The following is a 16,579-nucleotide window of genomic DNA, read 5'->3' as shown; positions in this document are numbered from 1 at the left end:
AATAGGAAAAATATCTAAACTCTTTGGTCATTTTTGAGCGAGATGCTAACCGTCTAATCAGATTCAATGATCTATGCTAAGCTGCAGCTAAAAGTGCTACCGCCAGACCCGGAGATCGGCTGAATGGATTCGAAAACGGTAAAACTCAACTGTTTAACTCTAGGGGAGCTCTAGGGGAGTTATTTTCAAAATAGTGGCGTGTTCCTTTAAATATACATATAAAGAAATATTTAAAATAAAATATATACAATACTTACAAACTACTTTTTAAAAGCTTGAGGTCGATATAATATTTTAATGTTTACAAAATAAGTCTCTTGTGCTCAACAAGGCTGCATTTTGATTAAAAATACAGTAAAAACAGTAATATTGTGAAGTATTATTACAATTTAAAATACGTGTTTTCTATTTTAAAGTATATTTTAAAATGTAATTTATTCCTGTGAAGGCAAAGCTGAATTTTCAGCAGCTTCAGTCTTCAGAGTCCTTGTCAGTGTTTATGGCCCTTCAGAAATTATTCTAACATCCTGATTTGGTGCTCAAGTAGTATTTCTTATCATCAATACTAAAAACAGTTGTGCACAATATTTGCGCTTAATATTTTTGAGGAAACTGTTATACATTTCAGAATTCGAATTCGAAATCTTTTGTAACAAATGTATTCTAATGCATAATTTCTAATCCTTGCCTGATAAAAACATGAAAAATTCTAGCTATATAAAATATCTATATAATTATGTATTAATAAACACACATCGTATATTTATTTATCTTCATATAATCTATAAAAGGTACAAAAATACCATATAGTATAAAATTACATAGTACATAATACTAGTGTTAATTTCGTCAGATATTTTAATTTTAGTCTTAGTCCCGTGTTAAAATGTCCTTGTTAGTTTTTATCAAGTTTTAGTAATTTTCATCATTCTGTATAATGGTTAAACTGATAAAAAATATTTTTTTCTCAAAATTATAATCATAATGATTTTTGTCATTTGAGAAATTTACTTTTGCCTTTTAGGTATTGCACTTTCACCAGTAAGCACAAATCAATAGAATGTGGACACATACATGGTGTATTTTACCTCATCTAGTGTACTGATTTATTATAGCAATCTCTGTCTACATTATGAAAACAGCTAAAACAAACAAAAAATATTTTAACGGTGAATTTCCTAGTAATTCCAAATGGCAATAGCCTATTTCTCTATTAAAACAACAGCGGTTGAGTAAGTGCATTTATCACAATCGCAAACAATAGAGTCGAGATCTCATGACAGAACACAGACCGGCTGAGTGAGGCTTTCATTTTGATCGCTAAACTCCAGCTTGTTTGTCTGTGTATTCCGATCATCGGCGGCGGCGCTTCCGCAATGAGGAGCGAGCAGGTGCGCATGGTTGCCAGATTGCTTAAAATAAGCAAAACCCCGGGCAGAAAATGTATCAATGTAACAGCGAAGCTCTGAATCGGGGATTAGAACTCTTGATATCTGGCAACCGCACGCATGAAATCTCACGTAGTAGAGACGTGTAGAGCAGTCCGCAATAACATTGTGTTTCCTTTTTTTGACGAAAATAAGAAGAGGTTTTTGGTAAAGTTTTTATCTTTTTTGAATACATTTTAGTCTCGTCTTACTTCGTCAACGAAATTGCATGTTGATATAGTCTTAGTTATCGTTTATTGACCTTATTGTCGTCTCGTCTTAGTTATGGGAAAAAAGCTTGTCAACGAACATTTTTCGTCATTGTCTTCGTTAATGAAATTAACACTAATACAGTACATAATTATACAAGAACTTGACAAAAAATGATGCACAAAATAATATCAAGAATATCATGTCATGCAGAATATAACATGTCAAACTGCAGGACACAGCTGTCACTGCCTGACCTGCCATGTCTACAACCGACTCTTAAAAAAAGAAAAAAAAAAAAAATTTCTCTTGGCTCTGTTTGCTATACTGAATGGAAATTTCTTGCTGAGCTAATCATAAAATAGATGTGGGATTGCCTTATCCACAAAAGACACCTATATACTGTAGCTGCCTCAAAAAGCAGCCGAAATGAAATCAGACAGCTTAATCATTTGCAATTTCAAGCTGCAATTCCTACGATGACTAAAAACGCTGTCTAGGTAGGTTAGATTTTTAGTTTTGGAGACAGAGCCATACTCCCAGATTCCACTGAGCACCATAACTTGCAAGTCCGACAGGATAAAAACAATAATGTTTCATTATTTTATGCAGACTGGTATATTTTCTTGCTCTTTGACATTCAGACATCTGGGGGAATGGATCCTATATAATGACTGCTTATTTGTGCGGCAGAAAGAGGTATATAGTGCATTGTGGGTATCAGGTCATTGGCCCAGAGAGCCTTAATGGGTGCAACTATGGAAACCAAAGGACATTTATTACAAGAGTGCAGAGCTATCTAAGTGTACTGATGGTGATTAACTCACCTGTGGCTGCAGTGATCAGCTGTAAAACAGTGATTCTGTCCAAATTCCCTTTAAAATCTTAAATGATTCCCTTTGAGCTAAATTGACCTGTTTCCCTTACAGGGGGTAAGAGATAATAGGCCTGATGAGAGGCTATAGGGAACTCACATAAATGCACACTACTATTTCCACTCGGATTCATAATGGTTACATAAGAGAGGCCAAGGGAGGAGATGAACCATAGGAGTGAGACAGAAAAAAAGGAGCTAGGAAAAAACAAAAAAACCTGAAAAAATGCCTTGTTTTTACTCACCATGTCTATTAGGCTCTCCTGTATTCGGCTGAGCGTAGTCCTCAGTCTGCTGCTGATCAAACCCAGCCCAGATGATTCATACTATAGGAGACAGCAAAACACACCCCGTGAGAAAGAGGCTCTGTTGCTTTTCAATCATACTGGAATACACACACTCACAAAGTGCAATCTCTAAAGCTCCAGTGTGCACACACCACCGATCATCTCCAGGAAACTGCACTTCATACACACAGCTCCCACAAGTGTAGTTCATGACTTATGCTCATTAATTGCAATTTAGTTTTATATTAAAGGGGGAGGATGAATGGGACTGGCAAATCCTCCTGGGAATGTTCACTGGAAATATATTCACAAATGCAGAAACGTATGCAAGCAAGCCAACGTGTTATTAATATGCAACAGCTCTGACATCAGCGAGAGCATGGCAAACATAAGATACATTTTACTATGGGAGCAGAGCAATAAATCTCTAAATTAGACTGCAGTAAAAAATTTTTTACTTTTAAAAACTGTACATGACTTCATAACAGATTTAAGCATTAAAAGTATAATGCTTAAATCCCTTTCAAACAACTTTTTGTGTAATTCAGTTCAAGATGTAGAATCAATAAATAGTTAAATGATTCTTTTTTTGAGCACACTGAGGTGACTACAACTAATTATAAATGTCTCATGTTCATTTGCAAGCATTTACAGAAACCTCCCATTAGATTTAACAGACTGTCTGTTAACAATATAATATAATTAATGAAATATATATTTATAATAAAAATATATATAATAATATAAAGTAATTACAAAAAAAAAACACAGCACACAGTGGCAGGCATTTCTACTGCCAGCAGGCTCCACACAACAGTCTTACCCAATAGACAGGGACCGCCTGTCTGGACACACTAGGTTGAGAGCCTTGTGAAGGCAGAGATGCAGATTGGAAGTGCTTTGCATTGAGAAACAAAAAGGAAAATCAACACAAAGCAAGTAATAAGCCTGCTTTTTCGAGATGAACGCAGGATTTTTGAATATAATTACTGGGAATTTTTACTCTAAAGCATTATTTAAGCACAATTAATAATAAAAAAAAGACACATTTATATACATTAAAACATAACACATTCAATCATTAAAGAAAACTGATTTCCACCACATCAGTGCAAGCGAATAGTACAGCAAGCAGTGCCAAGCACAATACTGTGCAATTTAACACTTTGATTTGCTGCCAGGGGGACAATAAAACTGCAGTCTTTCTCTGACTTTAACATTTTTGCAAAGTTTCCAAAGGACCCATCTGTTAGCGTGACAGCATCTTCCCGTCCATTACTAACTCTATCTGCAACACTTAATAAGCACTACTCAGGCCTTTCCCTACACTCAGGTGCTTCATCATCCTGGAGGTGATCCATTTTCAGATAAGCAACTTGCATATCGTTCCTCGTTCTTTCCATGCCAAGACCAATGCGTCTTAAATTATGTGCATGGCAGAGTTAATACTCCGGCTGTATAGAATGGCGTACACACCTTTCAGATCCTAATGTTGTTCATTACTAAATGAAATGGTGCAATACATAATCTCCATCTCCATACGAGATTGAATGTCTTGTGTGTTTGGAGTTAGTCATGACTCATGGGTGAAAGCGAATCCAAATGAGCATATCAATTTCAGCCGCTTTGTAAATATTTTTTTTATAAGTAATATTTACTTTTTTTGTCTCCATAGGCTTCTCTTCGAGACCGGCTGCCTCTGATACTGACAGCTACTCTTACTCATTTAAGAGTTTGAAAAGTTTCCATTAGCGACAGAAAACCCTCTCAAGCTTTTTCTCTTGCCACCCGCTCAGCAGAAGAGGTGAATGTGCAAAAACCAGAACGAGAGCAAGGGAGAAAGATGAGATGTGTTGTTTTATTTAATGTGCCTTCAAACCTGTGGGGTGGGTTAAAGGCAAAGCTCTCAACCTCGCTGACATCTGACAGCTGATCTTGTGGAGGCTGTATCCAGTCTCCCTCAGATTTGCTGCTGGATTTGGTCAGGACAAAGCTAAAGTGAAAATTTCTCTGGTCAGCACTTAAATATCAAAGATAATACACTACACTGTCACTCAGAGGACATGCGGGGGGCAAAGAGTTGCCTTGGCAAGCTGGAGAAGACTGAATTATCTCTCACTGGTTCACATTAGTTCACATGAACAGCAGTGGCATAAAAAGCCAAAAGTGAAAACTTGCACATCAGCAAAGCCTTGTTCAAATATAAATGTCCAAAAATATGTAGAATTAAAAGCCAGGTCTTCAGAAAGCAAGTCAAAAAAATCCAGATCTTGAAACCCTGTCCTGATTAATACGTCTAGAAGCCCAATTCTCCTCAGGGCTCCTCATTTCCTACAGTTTTTAAAATGCCCTTGTATGTGGCCCATGTCTGCCCAGGAATATTCTTCCTAGGGAGTGAAATTATGACTTATAATGATGCTAAACCACACGCGAAGGCCAAATAGAGTGCAAAGACTTTACTCCTGCTCTGCAAGTGCACTGGCCTCAATCCACCAGCATGAAAGCATTTACTTTTGCTTTAGCACTGGCTCAGCACAGCAAACAAACAATTATTTGCAAAGCATACAGAGTGCAAATGGCACATTTTTGTGATCCTATGAAAATAAAAACATGGAAAGTAGAACCGCTGTAGGCTGCTGAGACTTTGGCCATAAAAGCATCACTGGGACCAGAATTCAATGCACGACAGATGAAGTCTGGAGATCTTTTTGTTTCGTAAGACAAATGTTTCAACCCCACCTGGCTTGTGTGGTAGGATTAAAGACTACTGTCAAATCCAAAGACAGAAACACCTTTTTACAGTTGATAAAGCCCATAGACTCCATTTAGAAAACAGCATGTCATTGGTCATGCCAATCAAAGCCTAGACTGACAGGCTGGTATTATTGATAGGGTTGGTCTTGTTGTATAGTTCTCATAAGAATGTTAGGATATTAACAATGAAACAATGGAACTGAATAATGTTACTGGCACACTAAGGATCCAACTGCTCAGCTTCTTCTTCCCAGAGATTTAGTTCATGGCTTCTTGAAGACTACCAAGAACAAACACCTCTTTGAGGTGGTCAACAGTGTTAGTCAGTAAGTAAGGACAGCTGTGAAACAAGGTGGAAAATGCAGGTGTTGAGGTCTGTTTGCAAGGCAGTAGAGGTCTGAAAATCTCACTCCTTTGACTATCAGTGTGGTTGCATGGCTGGGATGTCCAAGAACAGCAGGAAGTTGTCTATAACAGGTTCAGTCAGATGCCCTTGGGCTGCCACTGCCAAACCAAAGCCCCAACCAAGAGCTTTATTATGACCTCCACTGCAGTTTAACAAGCTTGCCTTCCTCAACAGATTCTGCCAGCTCACATAGGTGGAAAACAGTGAGACAATTCAATGTCCCTCCCTCTGCACTCAGGAATTAATTTACTGCAATAGTGTTCAAAAGGACCATGACTTTATCAAGTAGACAAGGCAGTCCTGAAAATCTCAAACTTCTTGGGAAGGAAAGTTTGCAGAAAGTCACATTGTCTGCAGAGGTAGAGGCATGGACCCATTTGAGCAGCAGATAATGTCACTGAAAAGTGGCTTTACTTCAAAGGTCTGAAAAACGGGAGTCCCATGTTAGGATAGCTGACAGGCTCAAAGCTTAAGTGCAAAGACTCATTTAGAGGTCAAATGGTTGAAATCATGTCACAAATTCAGGGTCTTGAAGACTTTTACTGTATGGAAGAAAAGGAAGGTACCAGAGTCTTAGGGAGCTGAAACGCCTGAATTGCAACTAGTGGGTGTCTTTTCCAGTTTATCTGCAATGGCTTGAGTCAGACTTCTGGGAAATCAAAGCAAACAAGGCAACTCCATGTATGCTTTATTATTCCAGTAACGTCTGGGCAGATGAGGTGGCTTAAGTTGTAAGGTCATTTGGGACAGTGCACAGAAAATAACCAGAGCTCTGGGAAGCAAGAATCAAGCTGCTTTCAATGGAGCTGCTAAAGTGTGTTATATTGTGGGATATTGCTGTTTTGGCGAAGGCATTGAAGACTCTTCAGATATGGCTTATTGAGTCTCAAAGAGTGAAAATTATGAGGATAATTGAGCTGCTGCCTAATTTTATTTAGGAAGGCCCAGCTCTCAAAACTGATTAATCTAGCCTAAAGCTGTGCTTATTAAAGCCTCAAGAACTGTAGCATCAGGGCACAAGCCTGTGCAGAGGTCTGCATTGAAATCACTCAACAATTCTAGACATGAACTTCTGCAGGCGCAATTTTCTTTATCCAAATCTCTCCATAATACTGTATCTCAAACTCTCAAGGATCATTGAAGCACATCTATCCGTTTGTGCATGCAAGTTAGATGTCAAGTTACAGTAGAGTTACATTTCTACTACAAACCTGATTTTTAGGAATGGTGAAAATTAGCAACTGAGAATTCATGCAGACATTTGTATCTTTCTTTGATGTTCAGAGTCCAGCCTCCTGAGGCAAACTCTACACCTAAACACTTGCTCACATGATAATGGAAGTAATTATAGAACAGTGCCCATAAGGCTTGCAGACACTAGAGGGAAAAACAATGAGTGTACTTCACAGGCTTTTCTTAATGAACGTGTAACATCCAGACAAAATATACAACACAGCACAGCAAGGATCCAATTGTAAATAATAAATATTGCATAATCTTAAGTATTAACACTGAACATGGAGGAGAACAAAAATGCTTTGAAATGCATACCATGTCATTGCGGCCAAAGAAGGTGTAGACGGCATACAGGTAATAATCAAAGAGCTGAGACACACAGTGGATGACATCAAAGGCGATGGGCTTCAGAATGTTCATCATCTGCATATATTTTCCTATAAAAGCAAAATCAATCAGAAAAAAAAGTGAAATATATATGAAAGGCAAACAAATAAGGTTCACATACAGAATATAAAACCACAGATTTAGGGAAATATGAATGCAAATCATGTTGATGTACAGAACTGAAATGCAATACTTTGGCAAATGTCCCATTCAAAAGCCCTTGTGTCGTATTTAAAAGAAATATTTTGGGGGAAAAAAAAAAAATGAAAATGGCATCCAATGTTGTTTTGGACCCCACTGACTTTCATTATGTGGACAAAACAGTTTTTCAAAATATCTTTCTTTGTGGTCTGAAGAAGAAATTAAGTCATACAGGATTTAAACGACATGGGGGTGAGTAAACAATGACAGAATTTTCCTAGCTATCCTTTTAAGGGAGCATTTTCTCTCCTCTCAACTTAAAATAATTTAAAAGGCTCAATATTTTGAGAAACAAGATTCTCACCAGTCAATCAAAATGGATAAAAAAACTGATGAAGTTACCAGATGGTGTTTAATCAATTTTAACATCTGGATGTAAAAACTATTCCAGCTGATTTCAGCAAAACATTTTGAACCGCCTAAATCTATTGTCCATTTCACAACATCAGCACTTTCATCGAAACACCAGAGAAAAATTCACATCCATGGGTTCATGACAGCATCTTTTTGCAAATAGATTTTGTTTAACTTTAACTGAACATTTAAAGATGAATGGCGTCATAGCCTTTATCTCATTCAACACGTCAAACGTGCATTCAAATGAACCTGAAGAGATGAGCAGGCACATGCTCAGAACAGAGCTAATGACCGGAAGCTGAAACAGAACACAGCTGGCTCTAAGAACGCACCTCTTTCATAGTAATTGAGCTATTAGGCTCTTAATTAGAGGGCAAACTGTGGTCTTCTGCCTAGGGTCAACTTTATCATGCACCATCAGTCTTGCACGGGTACAAGCTCAAAGGTCAATTACTCACCAACCAGACGAATCACGTTGAGGGTGGTGTTGGTAAGGATGGGGGCATTGTAGTCGGACCTTTTCCGGCTGCGAAGTGTCTCCCTGGACACGCTAATTAAAGGAGGACAGAGCAGGGACACGCAGATCCAGGATTGTTAGGAGCATTATAGTTCAATGACCTTTAAAACTGAAGAGGTCTCATTCACACACTTCCTTCATTAACCTGGGTTCGGATTTAACTGAAGTGAGTGTTCTGGGTTTTGCAGAACAGATGCATTATCTTTATCATAGATCATATGTTCAGTATGTGCGTTAACATGACTTTAACGTGAACTAATTTATTTGCCAACCATTTCTGTGTAAAGTTATATCCAATTTTGTTACTTTGTAGCCATGAAAATGCACTGCCATAAACCCAAAAAGTTATGATGGAAACAGGTTTACAGTTCAAATAATAAACAAGTGTTAAAAATGACAAGTGCCTCACTATAACCTCCATTTTTGCTTTTTCAAAGAAAATGAAGAGCAAGTCGAAATTACTTCTGTGGTAATTAACATCATCAACACAACTGCTGTATTGAACATGGCTTGAGCCCAGAATTTTCCAGATGTGTTCTAAACAAGCACTGAAGTCACAGAATGTGAGCAAGAGTCACAATATTGCATTTAAGAAAATTTATGTCAATTTAAATATGCAAAACATTAGAGCCCTAAAAATGCGGCAGTCTCTAACAATGAAGTGTCACAACATGGAATGTGCCAGCTGATTTACTGCAGGGAGAACTGTCAGTCATCTTCGTGAGGAACAAATAGGTATTAAATATTCATCAGGGTTCACTGCCTAATCACATTCCTAATCATTCCCTTGATTTATGATATTTCTATCACACTTAGACATGGAGACCAAGCCAAGAGCAATTATGAAATATAGAAAAAAAAATGCCAGTTTGCACACTCATATAGTTGGCAATACAGCCACATGATGTAATTCCAAAAGGAGCCTTTTTAACAATCTCCTTGAGACTGTTTGTTTAACATCAAAGCCCCGAATGGCTCTAAACGGGAGCCTTGTGGACTTAAAAGGCTCATTCTTCATTAAATAAATAAAGCCTTTCTTGCTGATAAGAGGCTAATGATAGCTTGTGTTTTCACTGTACACAGTGTGAATTTAAACTATTTCTGTTGCCTTAGAGGAAACATGAGTCCATAAATGAGAAGTCTGCTGCCTCCTGACCTTGTCTTGGGTTAATGAACCGATTCATGAGCGACCTGGATCTACAGCACGCTCATTTATATACAAAAACTGAATGTATCATGTAAACCATGTAAACTGAATGTGGACATACCATTTGGTGGGCAATTACTTAGTATTCAGAACCTAGAGGTGGTACTGTGAGACGTGAGCATCTAGATCAGTGATTCTCAATCCTGGTCCTGGGCGCCCCCCAACACTGCACATTTTGTGTGTCTCCCTAATCAAACACACCTGATTCAACTCATTAGCTCATTAGAAGAAACTCCAGGACCTGAAATGGGTGTGTCAGACAAGGGAGACATACAAAATGATCAGTGTTGGGGGGCTCCCAGGACCAGGGTTGAGAAACACTGATCTAGATGATGACTCAGTACTGACCTCTTCACTGGACCGTCTCCTGTTTGTTCATCTACATAGTCTTGTTTCAGCTCCTCAGGTACATCACTATCACTGTCATAGTCCTGATACACGCTCTTCTCCAGCTCATCTGACTCATACTGCCGAGAGAAGAAACAGAACGGCAAACCAGAATGATTCATAAACAGTACCATTCAAACAATTTTTCTACTGTGATGTGACGCTCTCTCTCTCTCTCACACACACACACATGCGCGAGTGCACACACACACACACACACACACACACACGATGCGCAAAACTCCGCATTTGAACAGTCAATAGCAAATACTTAAACTAGTAACAAAACATACTTACAGTCGCTGATTCAGAAGCGCCAGATTGTCATAGCAAAGTCAGAATTACCTCCTCTCCTAGGTTCATGAAACGGTCATCCATAAAATGCATTGCTGTTCTGTTGTAAGTGATCTTAAAAATTCCTAAATGCATCTACTTTCGGAAGGCCAAATAAAGTGCTTCTGCTTTCGCCTAGAAACACACAGCGTCTCCCTGACATGGCTGTTTCAACACTAACTGCGGTTACTGAAACCACGCCTTCTTTCTTTGCGTGCACATTTGGGCGCATTATGCAAATATTCCCACATAGTGACCTAGATATGTGGGGGCGTGTTAGAACGAGCCGTTTTAGGGGGGTGTGGCAGAGTCTTAACTTTGATAAAGAATATCTCTTTGGTTTTGAGACTTTAGTCTTTGCAACTTCAGGGATCTTATCTATGCACAATCAGCTTGTAACACTCCAAAGAGAAAGGAAAACTTGAAATCGCATCATATGACCCCTTTAATACTTTTATTCAGAAAAAATGCATTTAATTGATTTTAAAGTGAAGCCTTTTATAACATTACAAAAGATTTCCATTTCAAATAAATGCTTTTCTTTTGAACTTTATATTCACCAAAGAATTCTGGAAAAAAAGGATGATTTTCAAAGGATCGTGGTTTTCAAAAATATTAAGCCACACAACTGCATTGCAAACATTGATAATTAGAAGAAATGTTCCTTGAGCAGCAAATCAGCTAATTAAAATGATTTCTGAAGGAGTGGCTGCTGAAAATTCAGCTTTGCCATCACAGAAATAAATTACATTTTTAAAATATATTCAAAAAGTTTAAATTGTAATATTTAACTATAAACATTACTGTATTTTTTACTGCTATTTTACAGCATTGGTGAGCATAAGAGACTAAAACAAAAATGAACACTACTTTTGAAAAGTAGTATACATTTACTGTTTAGTGTCCACTTTTAGGAAAAGGTTTAATTATTAAGAATTTAAGCTGGTTTTAGATAAGTTTCCCAGCCTGCTCATGCTGGTCTAGTTTGCATTAGTCTGACTAGCAGTCCAACAGACCATTAAACCATCTGAAAATCAGCTTAGCTGGGCTGGGAGACCACCTTAAGCCATCTAAGACCAGCAAACCAGCAGAAAGAGCAGATAACTGATGTGTAAAATGAGAAACTAAACAAAGCATATCATAAAAATAGCCCAGTGATTCAGCCTTAATTCTCTGAGATTCAGAGCTGGCCTTGAAATAAAAGGCCTTTAATGCACCAGTGTCAAAAACGTGCTGCAGATTCAACATAGATAAATGTAACCTTAAACAACCCCTCCAGTCAGCAAAGAAAATGAGAGAATGTAAAGCTGATGGATGCATCACATTGTATCTAGTTACTAACAAAACACCATGGAATATTTAAACCGGTGAGCTTTACAAGACAAAAACACTTTGTTCTCTCTCAGGGTAAAAGCACTTGTACCAAGGGCTCGCACTCTCAGTCATCAACACAGAGTGTTTGTTTTCATTACAAGAGCCACATCAGAGCTTTAATAATGATGAGTATTTTCTCCACAAAGAAGTAATGGCCTCTGTCAACAGTTATAAGGACAATGAGCCACTTAACGTTACAAAATATTCACGCATCTAATTTTCACTCTCATTTATTTTCTCCTTTTCAGCAGACGGTTTGGCAAGCATCTAATAAGAATATAAATGTAACTGTAAACCCTTCAAAATGCTTGTTTGCTCAAGCCTGATGCCAAATAGTTTAGCATAAATATTGTTGAACTGTGCTGATTATTCTAGGAAAATACTGAAATATAGAGGAATCAAGAATTTAGATGGTCTAGAAATTACTGGAATTTATCCATATACAAGAGATGCACTGAAATTTTGTTCACGCAAAAACTGGATGAATACTTTCAAAAAGATACAAAAAAAAAATAAAACTCAAACAAACACCTTTTTTTTTTTTTTACCACATACAGTTGGCATTTACTGTAATTTGACTTTTTAAATATTGCTAGAACCTATATGTTGCTCTGAATGCCATTAATGTTTCTTAAACTACTACATACCCCATTAGAAGCCAGGACATCCTCTGTCTCCTCTTCCTTATTGTCTATCTGCATCTCAAAAGGATTTCCACCCTGCAGGTACTGCTCAAACAGACAAAGCTCCACCGGCTCTGTGGATTCCGGCTGCCTGCTGGGAGATACTGAAGGGGAACGACACTGACCCATGAACCTAAACTCCTGAAAAAGAAACAAATGTATCAGATTTCATATCATACAGATCAAAAAGCTAAAAAAAGTAGGCTAGGTGGAGATTAGGTGGACTAGGTTTAACTGAACTGTTTGTGCTGGTTGAATGTCCAAGGGAAAAAAAGGCTCTAAAGGCCCCAATATACTTCAAGCGAAATTGAAGAACGAACTGGTGTGACATTAATTTGAACAAAATCAGGTCAAAATGAAGTTCGTTTGGAGTTTGTTTCGGGAGTTTGAAACGGCTTGCCAAAGCAAACTTTCCGGAAAAGTTCGCTCTGGCTGGTAAATAACTTCAATTGGTGATTTATAATACTGTAGGTAGTGTGCTCTTCTCTGGTTCATTGCTTCTGTTTAGCCTGTCAAGGTTAGACGCGAGTAAAAACATGAACACACTGGTAAGCTGCTGTATAGCAGAAATTGACACTGAAAGCGACACTGACACTGTTTTTACATGTGCTATAAAGTGCTATATAAATAAATGTGATGAGACATGACTTGACTGAAGTGCCGAATTGCAGAGCTGGTACAAAAGATATCCACCTCATTATGATCAGATGCTTCCTTAACTGCTATTTTCTCACCCGTCAGTTTTGTTTTGTTTTGTCAAAGTTGTATTTTTATTTTATTATTGAGTGGGAAGCACACAGCACAGTTACATACTGTATTCATCAGGTATTTCAAACTTCTTTTTACAGGGGCATTTAGGTTTGGAAATGTACTTTCTGCAAAGCTCATTCTGCAAAACTGTAATTAAATTTTTTTTTTTAAATTAACAATTAAACTGCAAGGGTGAGAGTGCAAAAGCTTTGAGCACTAGCGCTAGGTGACCTAAAGCTTCTCACAGTTAAACCGCTTTGCACATTAGAGCTCCAGCAAGAAGTCGTTATGCAAATGTGGCTCATTAAAGAGCACCACTGATTATGCCATTCACTGATGTGCTTTTCAGTGCCGGCTTTCTCTACCACACAAAACTAGTGGTACTTGTTTTGAGAAAATACCTGTATATTCTGCACAAAACAGTGTAAAAGGTCTATCAGAGAACACTTTATCGAGCAAAAGACCCTGTTTAGCATATAATAATTGAAAGAGATGCATTTCAGTTTATTCGATGGAAACTCTCGGGTGAATATACTTGCCTACCAGGATGTAATTTGTTTTGAGACGGATGACACCCTGACTAGAAGAGAAAACAGCTTATGTTGGAATACAATCAGTGATGATGCTTTCCCTCATTTATCAAGTTGTCAAGCCTTTCCAGAGATTTAAAATGCATATAAAATCCCTCCATTACGGCAAGATGGGAAACCTGAAGGAAGATGATCTACAAAAACGCCTTCTATTTGGTTAGAAAACCACCCACTGGGGACTGATCTAATTTCCGGCATGGCTCTCATAAAGAACACTCTTTGACCCACTAATCATGAGAATTTGTCTATAAACAGTGATTGTTATATAAGAAAGCATGTTCATATGCCTTTGGCTTGTAGCCATGTGTTGATTGTCACTGCGAAGCACGCACAGAACAAAAACTCTCCGCCTCATCTTCATATGCAAATGTGAAATCCCAAAAGACTGCCAGTCATGAATAAAAATCACATTGCTGCATTTCAATGTCTTATCTGTGGCATTAGGACTTACGTGAAGCTGGGCAATACTGAAATTGGACTTCACAGGGCACAGCTCCCATGTTTCATTTTCAAGAAACATTCGCAACTCCTCCAGGCGAGTTCTGCAGGGGTACAAGGAGAAATGACAAGAGGTTGGCTTTTGTCAACTGAAGACCCTTTGCCATTCAACTCACTGAAAATGAAATGGGCTGGCAAAAACGGTTCAAGAAAAAGTCGATCAGTGAAGAAGGTTAGAGCAAGTCATGCTACGACGAGTGTCAAAGTGGCCCACTGCCAGACAAGGTCAATGCCAGCAGCCTTGTACAAAATGTCAACATCAAAAATTATAATTCATGTTGAATGCTACATAAGCACAAAGTGGAACATTACAAAAGTCTATCATTAATCTCTAAAGAACAAATCGTCAGTTCACATGATCATAAATTGGGATGAGCTCTCTAGAGCAAATGAATTGTTTGACATTTTAAATATCATCTCTAGTCATGTCTTCAATCCATGATATTTTTAAATGCTTCAAATTTACAGCACTAGATGGAAAAACGAATCAGTTTTGTCCTCTAAGCCAGAGGGCACAATATATATTGTAAAGGCACAATGTGTTAATGGCGACACAGTGACACCAGAGATTAAGCATTCAGAGGACGGACAGATAATCACTTTATGGATGCTATCCAACTTCTTGAATATTCAGAAATAATGGTAAGATGTCCTCTTTCAACGTCCTCCATCTCATCAAGCAGAAAAGGTCTTTGTAATGCTGACTACAGCAGCAGGGAAGGATATTTCGGCTTTGTTCAGACAGACAGCAACATTTGATTGTTTGGTGTAACTGACTCAAATCACTATAGTTGTTTTCTAGGGTGATCACCAAAAAGCACATTAACTCAGATGTTTCCAAACCCCTAATTATTTTGTAATGCATTTCAAGTGTTCGTTCCTAATTAAGAAAATGATGCAAACTAAGTCCACAATACTTGAACTCTACCCGAATATACATGTGTGTTCATTCTTTTCTAATGAATTACACAATATTCAATATATAGTGAATGAGTCAGCAGTTTTGGACAATACTGTCATGCACAGTAATGCACAATAAAATGTTGTGAAAGACATGAGCAAACTGAAGAAAACTGACCAGTTTTCAAACCTCTCAATGACAGCTACTTACAGTTGTTGTTTCTTGGCATTGGTTTGAAATATATCATTACTATAGCAACTGATGCAGATGCATTGAATATAGACCACAAAATCAGATTTCCACACTTGCACAATGACAATATAGAGAATCAGTCCTATAGGCCAGATTTGAAAATCAAATCCAATTTGCCAGCAGTGTGAACAAACCCCAGTTGGCTATCCTCTCATCATACGAGTCTCAATACAGAGATCTGAACACATTTTAAGATTTGAGTATGTGATGGGTACTTAAACATAATTGTTTTTTTTTTACAACCCAGCATTCTAGATATATTCAATACACAATACTGAGATATGGTTGACATCCACATATAACCATATTCTGTTTGTCCTAATGTGATGGTTTACATCTATCACATAGAGGCTGTGATGTAGTTACTATATTTATATCTATATCACTTTTTTATCATTTCTTGTATTTCCTGGGAATTGATCCCATGGCCTTGGTGTTGCTAGTGCAATTCTACATTTTGAGCTACAGGAACAGTGTGACATTGAAAACATCCAGATTTTTTTTCCTCCAGATATCAGCACTAAAATAGCATGAACAAATAAACAACACTATCAGTGGCCACAATACAGTGCTGCAGGAATGAGTACTTAAACCTGGAAACTTGCATTTTTGGACTTCCACTTCCATCATCCTGAAGTCAATAGTTTTTTTTTTTTTTTTTAATGGGTTCTTGGTTAAATGTCTCTGATTAACACAAGCTCAAAATATTTTCACATTTTATTCTACAACATAAAAGCACTCATGATTTTTTAAGCTTTTATTTGTCTTGAAAAACAAGGAGTTAAACTGCACTGCTGAGCTTTGCGGGGACATTAAAGCCCAAAGTATACTTCACTTTTTAAAGGGGTCATATGATGTTGCTAAAAAGAACATTATTTTGTGTATTTGGTGTAATGAAATGTGTTTATGCGGTTTAAGGTTAAAAAAACACATTATTTTCCACATACT

General features: G+C 37.6%; 1 protein-coding gene and 1 long non-coding RNA gene across 2 annotated transcripts in view; one reads left to right on the top strand and one right to left on the bottom strand.

Annotated features, from left to right (window-relative positions):
- LOC107667774 (uncharacterized) overlaps positions 1-1,895 on the top strand; it is a 14,278-nt gene extending 12,383 nt beyond the window's left edge. The window contains exon 3 of the long non-coding RNA XR_001631817.1: positions 1,834-1,895. This is a non-coding gene — a long non-coding RNA (uncharacterized LOC107667774). The remainder of the gene's footprint in view (positions 1-1,833) is intronic.
- The window catches only part of LOC107667773 (syndetin-like), a 142,524-nt gene that overhangs the window by 48,344 nt on the left and 77,601 nt on the right, over positions 1-16,579 (bottom strand). The window contains exons 17-22 of the mRNA XM_016459498.1: positions 14,432-14,522; positions 12,605-12,781; positions 10,212-10,330; positions 8,598-8,689; positions 7,510-7,631; positions 2,757-2,837 (exon numbers count right to left, since the gene is read on the bottom strand). Coding sequence (XP_016314984.1) covers positions 2,757-2,837; positions 7,510-7,631; positions 8,598-8,689; positions 10,212-10,330; positions 12,605-12,781; positions 14,432-14,522 — 682 coding nt within the window. The remainder of the gene's footprint in view (positions 1-2,756; positions 2,838-7,509; positions 7,632-8,597; positions 8,690-10,211; positions 10,331-12,604; positions 12,782-14,431; positions 14,523-16,579) is intronic.

This window comes from Sinocyclocheilus anshuiensis, unplaced genomic scaffold (assembly GCF_001515605.1).
Source record: "Sinocyclocheilus anshuiensis isolate Anshui unplaced genomic scaffold, SAMN03320099.WGS_v1.1 scaffold2109, whole genome shotgun sequence".
In the NCBI taxonomy this organism is placed as follows: domain Eukaryota; kingdom Metazoa; phylum Chordata; class Actinopteri; order Cypriniformes; family Cyprinidae; genus Sinocyclocheilus; species Sinocyclocheilus anshuiensis.
This window is presented reverse-complemented; position numbering and strand designations above follow the sequence as displayed.